This window comes from Myodes glareolus, chromosome 1, assembly GCF_982192425.1.
Source record: "Myodes glareolus chromosome 1, mMyoGla1.1, whole genome shotgun sequence".
NCBI classification, from domain to species: Eukaryota; Metazoa; Chordata; class Mammalia; order Rodentia; family Cricetidae; genus Myodes; species Myodes glareolus.
In genome coordinates this window covers 33,271,849-33,295,074 of record NC_142026.1, presented here as the reverse complement: position 1 = coordinate 33,295,074, position 23,226 = coordinate 33,271,849, and the positions used below count along the sequence as shown (strand labels likewise).

At 50.8% G+C, this 23,226-nt stretch overlaps 1 protein-coding gene across 2 annotated transcripts; it reads right to left on the bottom strand.

Annotated features, from left to right (window-relative positions):
- Positions 1–1,142: 1,142 nt before the first annotated feature.
- Positions 1,143–23,046, bottom strand: Scly (selenocysteine lyase). Of its 2 annotated transcripts, none has more exons than XM_087905472.1 (12): positions 22,909–23,046; positions 20,627–20,739; positions 17,150–17,250; positions 14,434–14,614; positions 11,866–11,993; positions 11,492–11,656; positions 10,472–10,578; positions 6,557–6,593; positions 4,990–5,073; positions 4,470–4,569; positions 2,940–3,015; positions 1,143–2,131 (listed from the first exon to the last, which is right to left on the bottom strand). In XM_087905472.1, the coding sequence occupies exons 1-12, from the start codon at positions 22,959–22,961 to the stop codon at positions 1,984–1,986; spliced, it is 1,293 nt and encodes a 430-aa protein (XP_087761598.1). In that variant the 5' UTR covers positions 22,962–23,046; the 3' UTR covers positions 1,143–1,983. The 2 variants fall into 2 exon arrangements, with proteins under 2 accessions (XP_087761598.1, XP_087761597.1); XM_087905471.1 differs by having other exon boundaries at positions 17,150–17,246; positions 22,909–23,040.
- Between the last annotated feature and the right edge of the window lie 180 nt (positions 23,047–23,226).

The window sequence follows — 23,226 nt, the reverse complement described above, 5'->3', positions numbered from 1 at the left end:
CAGATGGGAGGCAGCAACAGGGGGGCAGGCTCTGGGGGCTGGCCCTCAAAGCCTGGCTCAGCGCCTGGAGCTTCTGAGCATGGAGAGAGAGCGTGGCTCTGGAGGAAGGGATATGTGAGTCAGGCCAGTGGGTGCCGCTCAGCAGCTGGAGCACTTTCACCCGCAGAGCGAAGCAAGAGGATGCCTCAGCAGGGCTCTGGGCCTGGGATGGGTCTCCAGCAGCCAGAGGGTGTTCACAACTAGAGTCAGCCTAGGCTCGGAAACCTGCGCCAGCAAATATTTCAGTGAGAAACTAGCAGGCCACCCAGAAGGGGGTCTCAATTTTCCTTTAAGGGCAGACCCACTGTAGCCCTTAGGGTCTAAATACCATCACTGGAAGCCGCAGGTCTCTCTCTCTTTGTGTGTGTGTGTGTGTGTGTTTACCTGAGATAGGGTTTCACTAAGGGTTTGGAACTCACAGAGAACAGAGTTCCACTCTCCTCTACCTCATGAGTCCTGGGATTAAAGATACACCCCACTATGCCTGGCTAGACTCTGTATCTGAACCCTGGTCCTTGGCTGTTCTCAGCACCGACACCGGGTGAGCTTCCAGGGGCTGCTGGATAGTAACACCTCTAAGGTGAGTGAGGTGATGACCTCACAGCCCCACACTGAAGGCGATGATGACCTCACAGCCCCACACTGAAGGTGGTGACCTCACAGCCCCACACTGAAGGCGACCATGACCTCACAGTCCCGCACTAAAGGTGACAATGATGACCTCACAGTCCCACACTAAAGGTGACAATGATGACCTCACAGCCCCACACTAAAGGTGACAATGATGACCTCACAGCCCCACACTGAGGATGATGATGATCTCATAGCTCCACATTGCCCTCTTGGATCATAGCATTCTTGGGATCTGGACCATCCACGGTCCTTGTTGGGGAAGTGAGGACTAGCATGGCCTCTCCCTGTGGATGCTGATTGGGGACCTCTCCCAGTCTACTGGAAGTCCCTTCCAAGCACTTGGTGTCATTTTACAATGATATACCAGGAACCTCCTTCCCTTCTGCTCAGACAGACAGACAAGAATACATGGGCCTTGTGAACAGCAAAACAGAGACTCTCCCCACCACCACCAGAAAGAAACCAAGACATCTCAGACATAGTTTATTAGTTCATTTAATTTCCACAAGTGTGTCATCCTTTGGACCATAGACCCACATGCTAAGAACATTCAAGAAGATATGCCTATGTAAATACTGGTACAATGTGTGCCACATCCTCAAGATGGCAGAAACCTTTGCATGGAAAATTAAAATTAAAGCTGGGTGAGAAATGATCAAATCTCCCACTTTGGCCAAGACTAAGATCAGACACCAGCCCCCCTGTCAGCCACATTGGTTGAATCCCTGAGTAGAAGGAAGGGAGAGGACATGTGGCAAGGTGAACTGTGACCTCCAGGGAAAAGGAAGGGCCTGCCAGGCATGAGGCTTCGTCTGGAGGATCATTCGGCCTGGGAGACAGAAGGGCAGTGACAGCAGAGGCCAGAGGAGGGCGGCATGGGGAGGCTCTGTGGGAACACAGGAGAGGCCATGGGTGAAGACAAAACCAGGTTTCCTATTTTCCCCGACAGCAGCTAAGTGATAATGGACAGAGACTGGATTTTATCTTCAGGCCAAAGTGATTTCTGGGGCCAGTAGTCCCCGACAGGCTGCCCCACACTTGGAACATTTCCGTTCCCACACTGCTTTGGCAGGAGGTGACGGGGAAGTCCTATGTGGCACTGGTGTCCTGAGCCTGTAAGGACGGGGCTGGAGTGGGGTTCTGTGTGACAGGCAGCCCTCATTCCTCTGCCCCCGAGCAGGACACTTGTCTGACTGCAGCTCTTGAGAGGGGACAACTTAGGGCCAGGAACTTTCACAGGGGGTTTCCTATGGATCTAGTGGCCAAAGTTCAGCTGGCCCCCGAGGGACAGAACAGCTGCTAGCCCTAGCCCTAGCTCTCCAGCTGGGCCACAGCCTGCTTCAGGTCCTGCACAATGAGGTCCACTTCGGCCCTGGTGGTACTGCGGCCCACACTGAGGCGGAGTGCATTTCGGGCCACATCCACGGGGATCCCGCAGCTCAGCAGCACTGGGGATGGCCTGCAGGAGAGGAGAATTATTGGCTGCTGCTGAGGACTCTGATCTCCTTTGGACTCTGACCTCTCAGCCAAGGTCAGGCTTGAGATCCTCAAGCTTAGGGTGTGCTGTGTCCCCCCCCCCCCCCCAGTGCCCAGCTACATGGCCTGCTGACACTCACCTCCTGTCCCCAGACATTCTTCCAAGCCTACTCTAAGCTAAAGTGGTAAATTAATTCTCCCATTCTCTCTGGCATCCAGATGGGGAGCCACACTGCCTCCTCCCATGCATCCACCAGCTGTGTTCAGCTCTGCACAGAGCCCTGGCTCCTGGACTTTCCTGTATTGAGATCATGGTGAATGTTCCCCGAACAATGCCATCTAGTGTGTCACTGGGGCAGTCCCTGTGCCCTTCCTGTCTGTACCTTCCACTTGCCCTGGCTCTCCAGCTGGCCTCAGTCTCTCTGCTCCTGATGGAGCCTCGGCCACCAGGTGCTAGACTCCAGGCACTGTCTGCCCTCTATCGATCCTTTCTCTCTTCTGTGAAGCACTGATTTCCTGAGAGCCTGGCCCTGTCCTCCTCTGCTGGCTGGCACAGGGACCCTCTTGTACTCCCTTCACATGCCCACGTACCATCCCGCCGGTTCTGGATCTAGTATTGATTGCTGGCTGCCAAGCCCATTCACCCAGCTTCACTCCCATCCACAGGCACCCGTATCATCTCCCAGCCAGGAGCAGAACCCGTCTCCCCTTCCACGGTCTGCAGCTCAGGGGCTAGGCCCTGAGTCGCCACCACCTCCACCTGAGAGTTGGGTGTAGCTGAGAATACTCACCGGTCTTCATGATCTGAGTGGCATGAAGCTCCCACACTGGCCAGCAGTGTCTGGCACTGTGCAAGCACCATGTATCCTATGAAGACAGCATGTGTCCTTAGATGCAGGACTTGGGTCATCTCCCATCCCTCCCAGCCTTCTGTGTCTGGTTCCCTGCCACCACCCACTGAATCCCAGTGCAAGCAGAATTCCAGGAAAATGACTTCCCTTTTCCTCCAGCTACAGAAACGCCAACCCTCTTCTGCCTCCTAAGACTGACTTGAAAATGGTATTCTAACCACCCACCTCACAGGCACTCTGACAGGCTGTCTTACTCATGGGGTGAAGTGGCAGGTAGTGCTGAGGTTAACTCCCTACTGTTGTGTTCACCCAGGACACACTGCCCCTTTCTCACAAGCCCGGGAATAACCCTAAAACTGTAGAACTGCTAGTATAGTTAGACCAAGAGCCTCTGCCACACTTAAATCAACACAGGTCATCACTGGGCACAGCTGCCCCCTGGCAAAGGCGGAGATGGCTTCTTCCATTAGGGGTCTGTGAGGAGGGCAAGCAAATCCACTTCAGCGGCCATCATGTTCCATCAGGACAGCAGGCTTCTCTATGACCCAGGGAGATAAGGTGGGACAGCCTCTTCCAAGAAGTCAAAAGCCGGAACAACTCAGGGGTTAAGAATAGCGACTGCTCTTCTAGAGGACGCCGGTTCAATTCCCAACTCCCACATGGTATCTTACAACCATGTATAATGGGATCTAATGCCCTCTTCTGGCCTGCAGTCAGCATGTAACAGCACTTAAATACATTTAAACAAACAAACAGGCAAACAAATAAATCTTTGCTGGGCATTGATAGTGACCCATGCCTTTAATCCTAGCACTCGAGAGGCAAAGGCCAGCCTGGTGAGTTCCAGGACAGCCAGTGCCATAGAGAAACCCTGTCTCCAAAAACAAAAAACAAACAAACAAACAAAAAAGGAAAAGGAAAAGAAAATTAAGAAAGAGCAAGAGAGAGAGAAAGAGAGAACGAAAGAAAGAAGGAAAGAAGGAAGGAAGGAAAGAGAAAGAAAGAACGAAAGAAAGAACGAATGAACGAAAGAAAGAAAGGAAGAAAGAAAGGGAAAAGTCAGAAGCTTCCTGCAGAAGCCCCCGAGTGAAACACAGATTTGGGGTCATGGCCTGAGGCTCTCAGGGAGCTGAGGTGTGTCAGTCCTGCTGGGGTCAGCTGACGGCTCTGGGGAAGATGTCTCCCGAACATGCCTGCACTTTGCCCTCAGCCAGCTGTCACAGCGGCCCCTGCATTCTTCTCCTGTAATCCTGAGCAGAAGCAGCTTGTCTAACCTGGGCTGACTTTCTTTCTTTTCTAAGACAGGTTGGCCTGCGTAGTCCGCTATCAGTCCTAGCCAAGCTCACCAGTCGCCCAGGAAAATGCCTGCTAATGACATCAACTGCATTGTGCTGGGAACACTCGAGGGCAGGGGCAGGTCCAGGCTCAGACCCCAACACACACAGGGACCGGGATTAGATTGGTAGTCACCTTGAAGCTTGGACCCCTGGATGGAGAAGTTGCAGGTGTTGGGAAGCCTCTCCACCCCTGGAAATCGGCTGTTTAGGTGGATTCTCTTACCAAATTCAGCCTAAAAACCAAACCACACACACACCATGAAATGGTCAGTGATTCCTTCAGAGCCACCCTCTCCCAGCAACTGTTTGATATCTAGACTTCTTTGGAAACAGAATCTCAGCATGTGTTTATTTTGTTATACTAGCTATTGGGACAGACAGGTTATGGATCCCAAAGCTAGAACAAGTGAACATACTAAACATACCCACTCTTCACACACAACCATGTGTCTACAAGAAAGATACACTCCTACTTGGTCCCGGTCCCTCTCTGGGGTGTCTGATGCCAACTAACTTCCAGCACCCAGTTCTGCCCCTTCTTTTTCCAGGACCTACTGTTTCTCTGGGTTCCCCCAGAGTTTCCTTCGCAGGGAGATAGTGGCTGGTCCCAGCTATGCCACTGGCACTCTCCCACATGAGCAGGTCCCGCTCACCTCCAGTCTCTCCTCCAGGTAATCCCGGATGTCTCTCATGTGGGCCTCATAAGCCTCACAGTTTTCACTCACGAGCTCAGCAGCCTGGGGACACAGAGATGTGTGAGAGTCAAGGGACCAGACAGCTGCAGAGAACCTTTCCTGACCGCTCCTGTGCCTCTGCAGCTGCCAAGCTGCCCCAGGTGCTCAGCAGGGTCACCAGGTGCTCCGACTGGCTCCAGGTGTCACAGGCAACACAGCAAATAAGCCCTGCGGGAATCTCAGGCCCTAAGGACTGTCATTCCATAGAGGGACAAAACTTGGACACCACACAGGTCCCCGATGAGATAGTCACCAAAGAATAGGTAGGGTGTTTCTACCTGCAGGGAAGACAGTGGGTCTCTTGGATAGCTGCCTACTTTGGTGAAGGTGATGCCCGCAGGCCCCGGCAAGGCAGGAGAAGAATGGAAGTGCCTGGTGTAAATGTAATTAAATCTATTAAGGGACTGAGACGACATGCTGTAACATGTTAGGATCATGCTAACTGCTATACAAGAGGCCCACAGAAATCATGGCAGCTGCCCAACAAAGGACAAGAACCACCTCGTCTAGTGCTGTGGGCCATGAAAACAGACAAGAGACACTTTGGCACTAGAGGAGGAGACGGTCACAGCTGCTGCCTCAGATGCATGGAAGAGGAGCAGGTGCCCCAGGAGGTCTCCCGGCCTTGAGAGCAAGGACCTGGAAAGTGGGAGGCACGCCAGAGAAAGCAGAGGGACCTGGACAGTTTGGGATGATGAGAATGATGGTTATTTTTCAATATCAACTAGACGGGCATTAGAATTACTATGGCAACAGACTGCGGGCATGCCGGTGAGGGTATTTCCAGCAAGGTTTAACTTCGGAGGGAAGACCAACCCAGAATGTAGGCAGTACCACCCCATGGGTCCCGGACTAAATCAAAAGAAGAAAGTGAGCTGATGACCAGTGCCTCTGTTTCTCTGTCTGTCTGTCTGTCCCTCTTGTGGGTACAATGTGACCACCCTTGCACAGCCCAGTTTCTGAGAGTTAGCAGAGCTCAGGCTCCAGAGGAGACAGGCCAACAGTCCCACACCTGACCCGGGCGCCTCACACCTCACACCCCACAGTTCAACAGTGGACCAGCCAGGGTGCTATCTCTCCTTCTGGAAGAGACTCGGAGTTTTTCCTTTAAAAGCTATTCTCTTTGTGTGTGTGTGTGTGTGTGTGTGTGTGTGTGCATTTGCATATGACATAGCGCATGTGGAGGTCAGAGGACTAAAGGGCTTCAGGGAGCAAACTTAGGCCATCAGTCTGGGGGCCTTTACCACAGAGCCGGCTCACTGGCCTAGTTTTTTCCCTTTTAACTGCTAAGCAGGAGCAATCCACCCTACCGCAAAGAACAAAGTTCCCTGGAACTCCCAGTCCTCTGCCCCCACCTCCCAAGGGCTCGGACTTGTAGTACACCACTTCTGGCTCTAGTTCTCCGGCTCCACACAGGAAACTCTGGGCTTTCATTAATCAGTGCACTCCTGGGGTCATGACACCCGGCCAAGCCCACCGGCCTTACCTTCCCGAGGCCAGCTATCATTGGTGTGTTCTCGGTCCTGCAGGGGACAAGGTGTGACATCAGTGAATGTCCTCGGCTACGTGCCGTTGTTCTAAAGTGCCTCACATTGTCATTCCTAGAAAAAGGCCTCCAGGTGCTCAGGAGCAGCCTTGGACCACAGTGTGCGAGTGCACACACACACAGCCTGGACAGCAATGGTCCTGTGCAAGCACCACATGCTGGCTCTCCACAGTGACAATTCCACCCGGACCCTTTCCAGCCCTGAGAGTAAGGAAAAACCAATGTTAACGTTTTAACTTTTGTTTTGTTTTGTTTTTCAAGACAGGGTTTCGGGGCAGCTTTGGAGCCCGTCCTGGAACTAGCTCTTATAGGCCAGACTGGCCTCAAACTCACAGAGATCTGCCTGACTCTACCTCTCGACTGCTGGGATTAAAGGCATGCGCCCCCACTGCCCAGCTCTAAGTGTGCTTTAAAGCTGCTGTCTGCTGGTTGTTGATCACCAGAGGACACTGTTGCATCCTGACCAGTATTCCATGTCACTTTTTATCCTAGCCACTCTGGCAGGCAAGGGACACAGGAGCTTCTCAAAGGGTTTTAATTTGCATTTCTCACATCTGATACTTTGTTGCATACCTAGAAGCTGCCTAACCTCTTGGGGAGGTTGCCCATTATGTCTTTGGCTCATTTTCTGATTGTCTTTTGAGTTTGGGGAGTTCTTTATTCTTGTCAACTTGATTGCGATCTAGAATTATCTGGGCAGACAATCTTAATGAGGAATTAAGCAGAGCAGCTTGGCCTGTGGGCATGGGAGGTATTGTCTTCATTATGCTAATTGATGTGGGAAAACTCAGTCCACTGTGGGGGGCACCATTCCCTGAATTTGGGTCCTGGATTGTCTAAGAGTGGAGGTGGTGGAGCATGCCTGTAATCCCCGCACTCAGGAGGCAGAGGCAGGTGAATCTCCGTGAATTAGAGACCAGCTTGGTCTACAGAGCAAGTTTCAGGAGAGGAGAGTCAGAACTGTTACACAGAGAAACCCTGTCAGAGAGAGAGAGAGAGAGAGAGAGAGAGAGAGAGAGAGAGAGAGAGAGAGAGAGAGAGAGAGAGGGAGGAGTGGAGAAAGCTCTCCAAGCACTGAGTATGCATGCATTCCTCGCTTCTTCCTTTCTGCTCCCAACTGTGGGTATGCTGTTATGAGCTGTGTTCTACCATTGAGTATTCTACCAATGCCAGTGTTCTACCATTGAACTATACTTCCAGATTCTCATGTTTTCTGTAAACTCTGCTTTTGTGAGGTACTGCACACTTTTTAGGTTTTAATTTGGGAATATACCTATTCATCTCCTTGTAAAGTTTTTTTCCCCAGAGGCTGTGGATATTGACTATATGTATTATATTACTATATTATATTGTGCTGGTTAGTCTTATGTCAAGTGACATACACACACACTAGAGTTATCTGAGAGGAGGGAACCTCAATTGAGAAGATGCCTCCATAAGATCCAGCTATAAGGCATCTTCTTAATTAGTGATTGATGGGGGAGGGCCTAGACCATTGTGGGTGATAACCAGGTTGGTGGTCCTGGGTTCTAAAGCAGTCTGAGCAAACCATGGGGAGCAAACCATGGGGAGCAAACCAGTAAGCAGCGCCCCTCCATGGCCTCTGCATCAGCTCCTGCCTTTAGGCTCCTGCCTTGCTTCAGTTCCTGTCCTGACTTCCTTCAGTGAAGGACTATGATGTTGAAGTGTTAGCCAAATGAACCCTTTCCTCCCGGCTCGCTTTTGGTCATGGTATTTTGCCGCATCAGTAGTAACCCTGACTAAGACACATATATGACTATGTGTTAATAAACTTTTCAGACTATTGGTTTTATCCTTTTACCAGCTAAGCGAGACATCGAGTCAGGCATGGTGAATATGCCCTGTAGACCCTGAGAGGCTGGGGCAGGAGGGTCAGAAGTTCAAGGCTAGCTTGAGCCACATTAGACCTGTCTAAAAATGACAAACAAATATAGGAATATCCCTTTTTCTATAGCTTTGCCTTTATGCAATCATTTTAAATGCTTTCTTTACATACATTGGTAACCATATCAGACAGTGTTCTAATCTTTCACAAACTATCAACTATCTTTTTAAGCTTCAGAGAAGCCCAAGAGGAGAAGGGCTGCCTGCTGTACTTGGCCTCAGCTTCCCTCAGTTTCTCCTCATCTGGCAACACCTTGATCTCCTCTTTAGATGTAAAGACCTGTTCCCCAGGTGTGGGATTCTAATTTCTCTCAGCTATGTGCACAACCCTCCTCTGGTCTCCACCCCTTCAGATGTAAAAGCCATGTCATTCCAAGTGTTTTCCCCTTGTCCATCAGATGCTGTCTTTTTGTTTGCTTTCAAGACTCCCATTATTCCACCGGCATACATTTCTTTATTTATTTGATTTTTTTTTGCTTGTTTGTTTTGTGCCCCTCTCTTTCTGAATCTCTGCTTATGTCTCTTCCTAAATTTGAGAGACTGGTCACCCACTATTATTATTATTTTGGGGTTCTCTCTCTCTTTTTTTTTTTCCCAAGACAGGGTCTCAGCCTGTATTTCTGGCTGTCCTGGAACTCACTATGTAGAGCAGGCTGGCCTCAGACTCACAAAGATCCACCTGCCTCAGCTTCCTGAATGCTGGGCTTAAAGGCGTGCGCCACCAGGGCTGGCCGTTTTCTCAGGTGACCCTTTAAGGCCTGTCCCCTGTCTTCTCTGTGGGGAGTTGACCGACGCGTGTGTCACACCGTTTTTGATGGCTTCAGAGGTCCTTGACGCTCTGTCTTTTTCCTGGTGTCTCCTGTCTATTATTCCCCCTTTCAGTGCAGGTTCCTTTCCTTTTTCTCACTTTCCCGTTGGTGAGTCTGCCCACATATCTACGCGGGTTACTGCAGTTTCTAGATGCGGAAGGTCCGCTTGGATCCTCAGAAGGCAACTTCCATCTGGTTCGCGCATTCCAAGTGTGCCCAAGATTCACTGCATCTCATAGTTTTCTTGGGGTTGAGATCCATTGATGTTTTCTTCCCTTAAATTTAAGATCTTTCTAGTCCTTGGCATGAAACCTGGCCATTTTCACACGTCATGAGAGTTTGCATCTTGGTTAACCTTTCTGCTCTTCCTGGCTTGCTCTGACTCTGCTCTGCAGGGAAAGAGTGTGTATCCCAAACATTGCCCGTGGGATGGAGAAACCACAGCTCTCCCTTGGGCTGTGCTCACTTGATATCTAAAGAGGATGTGTTCTGTTACTGATGGGTGGAGACTCCAGGGTCTCTTTAGAGTCTCTACTGACACCACCGTGGGCTGTGGATGTCCATGTGGGTGGAAGCCTGAGTGTCCGTTTGGTGATGGCTGGTGTGGGACAGCACACTGTCCTACACGGATGGGCTAGAGCAGATAATGCCTAGTGTTTCTTCTTGCAGGCTGGCTAGCTGCAGGCTTTAGATCAAGGCAGCTCTTGCCTTCCCTTACCACTGTTTCTAGGCTGGTTCTGGGTATGGAACACTTGCCAAGGAGCCGCCATGGCATTGTTTCTGTCTCCCCGTCTTCTTAGACGTTCTAACAAAGGTGGTATTGGCACGGATTTGGGGTTAAAACACCAAGTATGCAATGGAGACCTGGGGTTCTCATAAAGGAAAACGGCCCCTTTTGTACCTACTGAGCCCCTACTTTAAAGAAGAACAGAGCGCCGCAGCATGCAGGGAATCCAACACCCTGAAGTAGTTATGAGAGAGAACTCCTATCACGTGCTCCGAGTCACCCCAAGATACTGCAGGACTGAGACCCGCTGTAGAAATCAGTCAGTAGCAATTCTGATTGGGGGTGACAGAAACGGCGAAGAGACGGGACATAGTGTGGCCAGCCGGGCAGAAGCTTGTAGGCTTTCAACCTTACCCTGGCCTGAAATTCCGCTCTTGTCCACCTCCAAACAGCATGGGGTACAGGGGGGTAAGTTTACCGACCCCTCGTACATACAGAGCACCAATCCTGGGACCGTAGAACTGGAAGGGAAAGCCAGTCATTTACTCAGTGGCAACTGCTTGGTGACCTGTTCCGCTTGTGTCTGAGTGTCAGAGGTTCAGCAGTGGTGTTTGGGGGAGCGCCATCCTGCTGGTTCCTTGTGGCCTGTCTGTCTGTCTGTCTGTCACCACTGTGGTATATCAGAGTCACAGGAACCCCCAGGTGCAGGACAGAGCCCCAGCCTGAGGAAGGGTAGGTGCTGGACTCATGTTCCGGTATAATGGTATAACAGGATTGTGAAGGGAAGGGGCTAGAACAAGAGGTGGCCAAGGGCTTTTCCTACACATGACTCTATGCCCCCCAGTGATATGAGGCAAAGGGTTAAGGGTCATGGTGTCAGGCCAGTTTGTGTGTGCCTTTAGGGACCAGCTAAGGACTATGCTGCCAGAAAGCCAAGGTCTTTGCTATGACCTTGTCCCTGTACTGCGCCTTCAGGAACCACTAAGACCAAACCTTCCTGCTGAGAAGCCATAGTTTAACCAAGTCACAGTTTAACCAAGGAAGTCACAGTTTCCTGGACCCACCTCTTCCACGCTGGTGGGGACCTCTACATGGGCAGATGAGGCCCCTGCAACCAACACTCTTTGTGTACCAAACCCACTGCCATTCAACCCTCCACAGAGCCCGCTATGTCCTCCCTTGGCCCCTTCTGGTTGAGGTCCTGGCTTGCCAGGCATCATCCTGGCTGTTACTGGTCCTGTCCCACACATGCACTGAAAGTTCTGAGGACAAAGCCCTTCCTGAGTGGCTGTCATGGCTTCTCATCACCTGGTCCTTGACAGGCACCTGGAGCTCACTAGGTGACGACAGTGACTTAAGCAGGAAGGGATAGCGGGGCTGAGGGTTCCACTCTGCTGTGCCGAGGAGGAGGGCAGGCGGCCCCTGCACACATACCTTGTGCCCCACGATAGTCAGGAAGTCCACACCCAGGTCCTCCACATCCACTCGCCTCTTCCCCAGTGCCTGGGCAGCATCTGTGTGCACGAGGACTCGGGGCAGGCCCGAGGCAACCCGGCTCTGGTTCAGGGCCTTAATACGTCGGCTGATCTCAGGGACAGGCTGGAGCGGGAGGAGGCAAGCAGCTGAATGAGTGTGCGGTTTGGATTTGATGGGGACGGAATGAATGACATGAGGTGAGCGGCAGGAGACAGAGCAAAGTCGCAGAACTCAAGGACACGAAAAGAACAGGCCGAGTGGAGGTGCAGGGAAATCCCAAGCCAAGCACCTGCTCCCCCGAGGTCTCCTTGCAAAGGAAAGGGCTGACTCACCATGATGACGCCAGTCTCATTGTTAGCCAGCATGATGGTCACGAGGCATGTGGTGGGGCGGACAGCCGTCAGGACGTCCTCAACCTCTGCCTGCCCGCTCACCTTCGACACTGGGACAAAAGTGACCTCTGAGATACAAAACACATACCCTAAGGTTAGCCAGGCAAATAACTCCATAATTACATTTCTTAAAAAAGGAATGTGCTATCCAAGTTCAGAAAATATTAGAAGAGAAATTTAAGGTGCTGCCAATGAGAAACGCAGGTCTCAGGCTGTCCTCACAACTGCGGGGCTCGGGTGGTGAGTAGCTGCAGGAGGCCGACAGCGCCATGGCAACAGGCAAAATCTTCAGAGGTGCGTTAGCAGACACGCCCAGGCAGAGAGAGCAAGGAGTGGACTTTCCAGGGACAAATGACGAAAGTTTCACAGAATTGGAAAAGACTCCAGCCAAAGGCTGCCTACAGTTGGTGGAGTCTAATAGCGGCTGTCCCATCAGCAGACAGTCTCTCTCTCTCTCTCTCTCTCTCTCTCTCTCTCTTTTGGTTTTTCGAGACCGAATTTCTTTGTAGCTTTGGAGCCTGTCCTGGAACTAGCTCTTGTAGACCAGGCTGGCCTTGAATTCACAGAGATCTGCCTGCCTCTGCCTCCCAAGTGCTGGAATTAAAGGCATGCGCCACCACCGCCTGGCCAGACAGACACTCTTTAGAGGAACCTGGACAAGGACGGTCAGGCTGAGCAAGCCCTTTATAACCCCTGGTTCTTAGGGCAGATTTCTGCATTGCCATAACTGTGTAGAAGAGATAACATCAACCATGCTCCCCTTCAAAAAAAAAAAAAAAAACAAAGGAAAAGAAAAAGTAAGAAAGAACAAACAAACAAGTGTATGAGAAAGAGAAAAGACATGCCTTTATTCCCAGTACTAGAGAGGCAGAGACAGGTGGATCTCCACCCATGAGTTCAAGGCCAGCCTGGTCTACAGAGCTAATTCCAGGACAGCTAAGGCTATGCAGAGAAACCATGTATCAAAAAACCAAAAAGAGAAAAGAAAGAAAAGGCAAGCCCTCTTCAATATGTCCTGTTCTTCCATGAGACACATTCATTAAATTTCCTTCAGCAGAAATTTGTAGGAAAATTCACTCATATTTTGGGAAACTATTTAAAAGAACACTAACACCAGAAAAGCCAATTCCTATAAACTAGTGTGGTAAAAAGATGGACGGACAGCAGGCAGCAGGCAGCAGGCAGCAGGCAGCAGGCCAGCACTCATGGGCCAGATACAGTCAGACATCAGACGAAACCCAGCAAAGGAATCCATCTGAAGGTGATTCCCAGAGGCTGGAGCTGCCTCCTCGTTCTAGTCCCATCTGGGACAGCTGATGGGTGCTCCCAAAGGACATTCCTGGCTTGAGGGCTTGGAGAGAATCACCATATCATGCTGTGGTGCCCTTGCCCTCTGTGAACCAAAGTTGGGAATACCCAGGCCAGTTTCCATTACACTAGAGGGACACACAGATGGGTCCTGTGAGATGTCTGGGTGGGCCTTATGACTGTCTCTAATCACGGTCACCACCCATTTCTGAGCAATTTATCATATTCAAGGACACAAAGATTGGAAGCAAGGAGTTAACTAAAGCTATATCAAATCATTCTATTACAGGTTATTAGTATGTAGACCGTACTATCGCACATAAAATAAAGTTTTCAAAACAGGAAACAAAATGTCAATCTCATACAAAGAAATGAATTCCTCCTAGCTCACTGTGCACCACAGACTTAATTAATTGTAAAAACCAAAGCTGAAAACCTCCTAACAGGACTAAATCTTCATGATCTGGGGCAGGTTGAAGCCTTCTTAGATATGACTCAGAGACAAAACAAAATGAAAGCAAAACAATTTGACTTCATCAAAACTGCTGATTTGTGTCAAATGTATGCATAATTCCCATAAGTCAATAAAAAGATAGGCACTCCAATAAAAATTAGGGCAAGGGGACAAAGGCACCGTTAGGGCGGAACTGGCGTGCTATCAATCTCCAGTAAACACTAAACACCAAAAGGAAAACCCAAAACAAGCGAGAACACACGTAGACATTCCTACAGAAGAGATCTATACAGACAGCCAAGACAACATGAGAAGATGCTAGGCGCCAAAACCCCACAGAGGCACAGTCCATGACGACAATGACAGAGGAGACAGACAGAAGCTCTGACAGGGACGAGAGACTGCCAGTGGTGCTGTCAGATGGTGACACTGGAAAGCAAAGGTTAAGGCTGATCACGTCTACCCGAGAATCTGTCAAACCCTGTTTCTGTATGGCCCAGTAATTCTGCCCCTAGGTGTAAGCCCCTAAACAGGAACCGCCCACACTCCCACTCCCACAGAGCAGCTCAGGGCAGCGTTATTCACATTGGCTGCAAGCAAACGGCCATCAGCTTCTGAATGGGCTGATCAAATGTGGTGCACACCCAGATCAGAATACTTCTCATCATTAGGAGGAGTGAGCCAGGCTCTGTGCGGCCTCTCTGTCCCCGTCACTGAGGACTAGGCCAGTCCCCATGGCCACTCACCTGCCACCTGCTCTTCCATTAGGTGCTCCAGGGGCAGTCGGATAGAGTCGTGTTCCACCGTGCAAGTAATAAAATGGGGCCTGGCCCCCTCTTCAGGACTGTGTTGGTCAATTACGTGCCCCTTCAGGGTCTGCTGGTCATGGAAGTATCTCACCATAGATTGGATTACTAAATTATTCGACTGTGGAGACACAACAGAGAGAGAGCGCGCCTTCACCAGAGCTCCCAATGGAGGCGAGAGCAGAGAGAGGCTTCACCAAAGTGGAGATGGTGAGCCCCTCACCTGTTACTCTTTTGTGCCTGACTTAAAAGGAAAAAGCCAGAGCACCAACCTCCTGACAGGCCTATACCTTCAGAGAGTCTCCAAACTCCAAATACCCTAGGGCTCACTTCAAGTGTGCCTGTTTTTTTAGTAAGCACAAACCTTGATCTTAGATAAACCTGTCAGGAAGGGGAATTCCCCGCCTGGAGGGAGGAAGACAAACTGGGGAACACACTTGCACAAACAGAAACAAGATGAAAATTAAAAAAGTAAAAATCGAAAGTCAAATTAAAATTAAAATATACCCCTGCCTTCCGAGCTCACGGCATTGCACAGTACCTGGCCCCAAATCAAGGCCCAGAGACCCCGCTGGGCAGCAGGGCAGGGAGGGGTGGCAGTGACCTGCAGGGAATCCAGGGGCCTAACGGCACACTCAGCGTCCCTATGACTTTCTTTTCTCAACCACCACCTGTCCAGTTCTGGGGTACATTAGCCCAGTGATTAGCATTTAGGGGGTATAGCTCTGGAAGAGGCTTGGGCTCCCCAGATTTGGGCTAAGCTACCAAAAATGCTTTCTGAGCCGGGCACTGGTGGCACACGCCTTTAATCCCAGCACTCGGGAGGCAGAGGCAGGCGGATCCCTGTGAGTTTAAGGCCAGCCTGGTCTACAAGAGCTAGTTCCAGGACAAGCTCCAAAACTACAGAGAAACCCTGTCTCGAAAAACCAAAAAATCAAAAACCAACAACAACAAAAAAAATGCTTTCTGAACCAACCCATGTACACTGCCTCAGTTTCCCAAGTTGTTAACCTTTGTGTGGAATGGCAGTCTAACAAGGCATGATCTCAGTGGGTGAATGTCTCACAGTAATTTCCAACTTCCACTCGAGATGGCAGCATGCTCTGGGAACATGGCACAGTGGCCCCTGGTGTGAGCTGGCTGCTGGAGGCTGAAGTCTGGGCACAGTGGCCCCAGGTGTGAGCTGGCTGCTAGTTGCAGGAGCGTTCTGCTGTCCACACTTCTGCACTGGCCACTTGAACCCCCAAATGGCTGTCAAGACAAAGTCGTAGGCTTCTCCTGTGCTGTGTGTGTTCAAACCTCTGACTCATTTGCTGACTGTATTATCTGCCTGTGAGTAAATTGTGCGAGTCCCCAACTGTCCCAGGCGCTTGTCACTCATCAGCTCTGGGTGATAAACACCTTTCCCCTGCTACCCCTTCTCTTTCCTCACAGTGTTCTTGGATGATTCAAAGTTCGTTTGTGACTTTTGTTGTGACGGAATTCACTGTTTTTTCTGTTTAGTTTGGCTCAGGGTCGTGATCTTCCTGCCTTGGCTCCCCAAGCATCTGCGCTGAGAAACCCTGCACTGCCCAGGGTGGGGGGCAGCAGCTGGAAGCTGTCTCTGCATGCTGAGAAGCAGAAGTCATCGCCTGGTCCCTGAGACTGAACAGTCCGGAAGAGTTCCCTACAGTCACGTGTTCTTCAGTCCTGCATGCTGCCCCCTCAGTCACATGACAATCTACACCCTACTATTGTGCCAACAACAGCTGTCCAAGCCTGAGCTGAGCAGGCAGGGTGTGTGGCCCTAGTCATAGGGCAAGTGCCAGTCTACGCTGGCACACTGTTTCTGACCATGTCTGTCCTTGCCGAATGCGTCTGCCTAGTTTCCAGAGCTCTTATAGACCAGGTCTGGAGACTATCCTGTCTTCCAGCAGTCTTGCTGGAAGTTTCCATAGAAGTTAGTTTGGGACAGTCCACTGATGGGTGTCAGGATTTTGAGGGAGGATGCACGGAGTCTACAGATCGCTTTAAAAAGAGCCCACGTCCTCCAGTCTGCAAGTGTGCCTGCTGTAGTGCCTCTTCCTCAGAAGGTCTGCAAGGCTGCAGGTGACATCTCTAACCTCCCTGTTTTGCTTTGTTTTGTTTTGTTTTATGGCCTGGCAGAAGCTCATTACTGGCATCAAAAACCCATTTCAGGGGGCTGGAGAGATGGCTCAGAGATTAAGAGCACTGGCTGTTCTTCCAGAGGTCCTGAGTTCAATTCCCAGCAACTATATGCTGGCTCACAACCGTCTATAGTGAGACCTGGTACCCTCTTCTGGTCTACAGGCATAAATGCAGACAGAACACTGTAAACATAAATAAATAGTCTTTATTTTAAAAAAAAAACCCAGTTCACTTTTAATCTAAAAACTGCTATGGCTGAAGCAGACTGTGACCCACAGCCAACCACTGCCCCTGCCCCTTGCAGTGGCTTCTTTCCAGGTTTCTTTCGAGTCCCTTTGGGACAGGTGAAACCTCAAACTCATCCGTACAAACAACTTAGGAAATGGCAAGAGAGTCCCAGAGCAATATGAGAGAGAAAGTCAAACACTGCTGATTCTAAAATGACAAGAGCAAACCCCTCCCATACTCCATGTCACCTTAAAGTGCTGCGAAGGGATTGCAGCTTTACCTCGGTGCCCCCGGAAGTAAAGACGATGTCCTGCGGCTTCCCCCCTATCATCTTGGCCAGGCTCGCCCGGGCTGTGTTTATAATGTCCTTGGCCTTCCTACCTTGAGGAGAGACAAAAGAACAAGTCCATTGCTATCAATTCCATGTTTAGCAGAGCGACCACACACAGGGGAGCTGAGAACTGGGGCGATTCTAGAAGGAAGCACTTCCACCTGGGTGAGTAGACTATCCTACCCCCTGGCAGGGCCTCAGCAGAGGGGCCACACTGAGACTTAGCAAGTCAGTGGCCACCACTGGGACTTAAGGAGCTCAGTGAGAGCCCAGGACAGCCCTGTTGGGAGTGATGGAGCTATGAGCTCCTCCAGGACAACTGTGCTTTCGCACTGGATGCTAGAGGCGGGACTATGGCTCGCTGCCCACCTTCCTATTCAAGATGGGACCAGGAGAGGAGCTGCGGACGTGACACACCAAGCCAGTCAGGGCCTTCTCTCACACTGCAGGCCAGTGCTGGGAGACACAGCGGGAGACTGAGGGCGTGTGCCATCAATAAGGTGTCCTAGCTGCTGCCCAGTTCCTCACCGGTGGCTCCCAAATTTGATGCCGGGTCCATGGCAGCTTCCCCATGCTGTACATCTATTTCGGCCCAAACTCCTCCCCACTTCCCCAGTTCACGTCCAGCTGCTGTTGGCTGTTACAAGTCAGGCCAGGATACCTCTGGAGCACTCACACTCTTCCCACGGAGCCTCAGTGCAAGCAAGCTCTTCGAGGTTTTAAAACTGAATGCTGCGAAACATCTTGGTAGTGGTGCACACCGTTCATCCCAGCACTCGGGGCGTGGGTGTGGTGGTGGGGGCAGGCGGATCTCTGTGAGTTCGAGGCCAGCCTGGTCTACGGAGTGAGTTCCAGGACAGCAAGAACTACACAGAGAAACCCTGGCTCGGAAACTAACAAACAAAACCCTGGGATGAATGATCTCCAGTTTTCTTTTCTTTCCCTTTTGGGCATTTCTACTCAGATGTCAACAGAAAGCAGCGGGGCCGTCACTCGCCAGGAAGAGTTTCCCAACTGCTTGCCCAGCTCCCCTGCTACCCCTGCCCCCCGTCTTCTTGAATCAGATTAGTTATCCTATCAGAAGTCTGACTATACCACAGGTGACACAGGTCCAGAAATGAGTCAACAGGTAAGTTAATGAGTGGCTAGCATCTGACTTGGGAGTCTGTGTCGCCGAGTTGCTGTTGAGCTTTTTAATAAGCATCGGTACGAAACCCACTAAAAGCCCAGAGAAGGAACACATTGTTAGTAAGACCCGGAGCTGGATCCCCTGTGTGACAGAGTCAGCTGGCGTGGGTCATCGGAAGTCCCCTAGATGGCATTCAGACTAATCAAGCACCATTAATGTGGCTCCTCTTAGTCCCCCTCATCCACAGCACAGGCAGGGCTGGGTGCAAGGCCCCTGCCATCGTCACTGATAAACATTAACCAGGAAGGCAAGGCATAGCTCCAAGTCTGTAAGATCTTGTGGAATGCTGTCCTCTCTCTACTGGCCTGAAGCAAATTATCATCCAAAAACTTCAAATCTAAAACTCTATATTACAAAAGCAAACTAGAAAGGACCAGAGTTTATACAACCCTAGAAACAAATTCAAACTTTCCTTCTCTGCCTTTACTCTTTTCACATTTATTCTACTTCATTTTGCGTGACTGTGCATGTGTTTGCGTGTGTATGTGCTGTGCATGCATGTTCTCACGTGTACAGGTGCACATGTGTGGGGGCCGGAAGTTAAGTGTCTTCCTTGGTGCTGTCTGTTTGACTTAGGGTCTCCTGCTGAACCCAGGGCAGGGTCTGGAGCCTGCAGACTCAGCTAATCTAGCTAGTGGGCGTGTCCTGTCCATGCCTCCTGAGTGCTGGGATTACAGGCAGCCTGCCACACCTGCCTGGTTTTCACACAGGTTCTGTGGATCCGAACTCAGATCTTCAGACTTGTTCAGCAGGCGCTCTATCCACTGAGAGTTCCTAAGCCCTGAAACTTTCCTTTGTGGAAAAGGTCAAGACACACATGCAGCCTTGATGGCTAAAAGCACATTAGCAAAATGCATGGGGATAGGATAGCCATGTGGAAGGGGTTTGAGAGGCACAGGCTTATAAACAGACCTCAGTGAGATATTCATGTGGGGAGTGTTTCCGGGGAACACATTAAAGCCTGAAAGGTTATAGTCCTCATGGTGACAGATACAATCAGCAAAAAATGGCTGCTCAAGGTATGTCTCATCTTGGGAAGAACGAGCCAACTCAAGCAACTTGTTCTGTGCCACCAGAATGTGCAGTATGGAATGCACACATGAATGGATGAGAGTCAAAAGCTATCAGATGTGTGGTTCACAGCCTTAATATTATACAGGGACAGCAGGCTTTAAGAATCAGATAGGGGCCAGGTGGTGGCGGCGCACGCCTTTAATCCCAGCACTTGGGAGGAAGAGGCTGGTGGATCTCTAAATTCAAGGCTAGCATGGTCTACACAGCAAGTTCCAGGACAGCCAGGACTACCCAGAGCAACCCTGTCTCAAATATTGGATAAGAAACTAAAAGAATCAGATAAGAGGGGTTGGAGGGTTCAGCTGTTAAGAACATTGGCTGCTATTCCAGAGGGCCCTGGTTCAGTTCCCAGCACCCGCATGGCAAACTACACAGTCTGTAAATCCAGTTTCAGGGCTTCTGACACCGTTACACAGACATACATGCAGATAAAACACCAATGAACATAAAAATAAAATAAATTATAAAGAAAAAAAAAGAGAGAGGTCAGCACCAGGCAGTGGTGGCGCACACATTTAATCTCAGCACTCGGGGGGCAGAGGCAGGTAGATCTTGGTGAGTTTGAGGCCAGTCTGGTCTCCAGAGAAAACCTGTCTCAGGAAAAGAAAAGAAGAAAGAAAGATAGAAAAAATAAATAAATAAATAACCAAATAAAGAAAACCAAATAAGCGAACGAGAACCAGATTAGGTATATTATTGTAACATGGTGCTGATTTACACAGAACACATTATGCAGACTTTAGTGACATTTGTATATTTAAAGATTATAATGTAATTATTTTGCTTCAGTTTTTGTTTGTTTGTTTGGTTGGTTGGTTGGTTTTTCCAGACAGGGTTTCTCTGTAGTTTTGGAGTCTATCCTGGAACTCACTCTAGAGACCAGGCTGGCCTTGAACTCACAGAGATCTGCCTGCCTCAGCCTCCTGAGTGCTGGGATTAAAGGTGTGCGGTGCGCCACCATGCCCCGGTTTTGCTTGTGTTTTAAAAGTGTGCTTTAACAAAACTCCTGGGAATTCTGTCAAGCAATGCAGGCAGCAGAATACCTGCATTTTCTATAATGTCCCTTTACACATGGGAAAATATGATCTATAAAATCGAAAGAGAAAAAGAAAGTCTAAGAGCGCTCTGGCTCCCTTTGTTGCCACGGATCCCTCTAGAATTACCTGCCACATAGGAGCTGCTGGGGTTGCCCCAGGCTTCTCTCATGGCCTCTGTCACAGCCTGGATGACTGCGGGCTCCAGAGGTGTGGTGGCGTTGTAGTCCATATAAACCTTCCTGGAAGAAAGGGAAGGGAGGCAGGGTATGGGCAGCAGCTCTCTGGGGGCTCACAGTCGGGGTCTTCTGCATCCAGAGTGAAGGCCCAGGTGGAGCATCAGGCCTCAGCTCTCCGCGTCCTCCCTCTCGATGGGAGGGAGACACCATGGTTCCCAGTCACTCAGTGCCTGGCCCAAACTAATGCACATCTCACCCCAGCACAAGGCTGGCTGGGGAGTCACACATTCCCCTGGGGGGTTCCTGATGACTCCCAGCCTTGAGCTCCAGCCATGCTCCTGGAATGGCCTCTAAGAGCCACGCCCTCTGGCTCTCTGCTCCTTCTTGTCGGTCTCCCTGGGACAGGCTTGCACTTTCTTTGCCCTGTCTAAACTTTTTCAAGTCTTTGCTTCAACTATCTGCTTGCTTGAGGCCCCGCTGTTTTGTGTGGAGCCACATGCCCCAGCTTGGCTCTCTGTTCTCCCCACTTCCCTTGCAGCCCCATTCATCATCTGACTCAAGAGTCACGTGTGCTTAGTGTCATCTCCAGGGACCGAGAGAAGAGTGGCTCCAGGAACAAGCAGGCTTTGTCATCAGAACCCTAACGAGGCTGCCACACAGCAGGGGCTTCATTCCTAGGACTACGCAGAGTGCTGAGCCCCAGAGACTCTAAGGAGAGCTATCTGCTTGTGTTCTTACCAGGATCATGCCTGAAAACAGTAATTATTTCACATGATTTAGAAATCTAAACAGGCTCACGCTAAAGCACTCAATTGTGAACCCAAACACAACTAAGCCAAAGGGGACAACAGAATAGGTTCTTTTGATCCCTCTGTCTTTGCTTTAAGTCTAACCCTGCAGGGCTAGGGGCCTTGGAAAGTGAGGCTGACCTCCCTGGGGCTGGGATCAGTGAACTTTCCATTGCTGCAAGGGCTTTGCCTGTGCCCCAAGCCTGTTCTTTCTGTAAGTAAAGACCCCAAAGCGCTGCACACCCACTGGTCTGCCGAGAGACTGTGGCTTTCCCATCTGTAGCGTGGCTGAGCTATTTTCATAGCTGGCATTTCATCAGTGAGGCTGCTTCCTGGAGAAAGTGAAACTACTTAATGAATGTCTAGTGAGGGCTGAAGCCACGCGTAGGCCTTTATGAGCCAGGTTCTCACTGAGCAATCCAGGCTGGCCTCCAAATCACAATCCTCCTGTCTCAGTCCCCAGTGCTGGGATTATAGGCGTGTTCCAACACTTCCAGGGAGGCTCAAGTTTTGGAAGAGAGACAGATAGTTTACATCCTCGGCACCGGCACAGAAGATGGGAACAAAAATAGAGAGGGCAAGCCTGTAATCCCAGCGGGAGGAGGCAGGAGAGCCGGGCTACGGCACAAGGCCCTTGTCAGGAGTAGGGAAAGGATAAAGAAAAAGAGGAAGAGGGGCTGGAGAGACCGCTCAGAGGTTAAGAGCACTGCCTGTTACTTTCAGAGGTACAGAGTTCAATTCCCAGCCCCCACAGGGTGGCTTACAAACCATCTATAATGAGATCTGATGCCTTCTGGCCTGCAGGCATGCATGAAGATAGAACACTGTATACATAATAAATAAACAAATAAATCTTAAAAAAAAAGAAAGAAAAGAAAAAGAGATGGGGGTGAGAGTGAAAGAGGGGGTAGGGTCCGTTCCTGGGTTGGGGAAGACTGAACCAGAACCTACACAGCACCCTGCTCCTTTGTGCCCCAGGGGAGGAGGTCTCCGCAGCACTGTGGACAGCAAGCACCTGCAGTCTCCAGCACCGGCCAGCTGCCTCCTGGGCTCACACCTCAAGATTCACTTTTCACCTCGGGCAGTCATCTGGGCCTTAATAGATTGTCCCCAAAGTCCTTCTCTGTCCCACACCCACACTACCCTACTCCTTAAGCAGCAGCGATTCCTTTAAAATGCAGATTATTATGATTCGGCTGCCCACTCCAGCCTCCAAGACCCCATGCTGTGGGAAGGACGCCGGAACCCGGGAGGGCAGAGCGAGAACTCTGGCACAACTGTCACCCGCAGGTGCCCTTCTCTCAGCTTCGGCGGTGGCTCCTGTGGGTCGTGTGGCCCGACTCGTCTGCGTATCCCTCGGATTCCTACCCATCGGCCTCACCAGACTCTCACTGCGGTCCCCCGGGTGTCTCCAGGCTCCTAGTTCCTGGAGGGAAGAACGCACCTGTCCGGTGGGCTCTCCGCGCGACCCCGCGCGCTTTTCCGCACCGAATCCATCCCTTGATCGCCAGCCTGTCCGGTCACCACGACCAGTCACTCCAAGCATGAGCGGCCCCAAGTCTCCGCAGGGGGCGGAGCCTCGAGGCCCATGGTATCAGCATTGGCTGCGCGCCTCGCTCCGGCCAATCCGCGAGCCGCACGGGGCCTCCGCCCCTGAGTGACTGATTGGCTGTGTTGGGCCAGGTGGCCGTGAGGCGGAGCTGGGGACAGTTGTGTGGCCGCTCCGCAGTCAGATCTTCTAACCGGCCTCCACGAAGCGCGC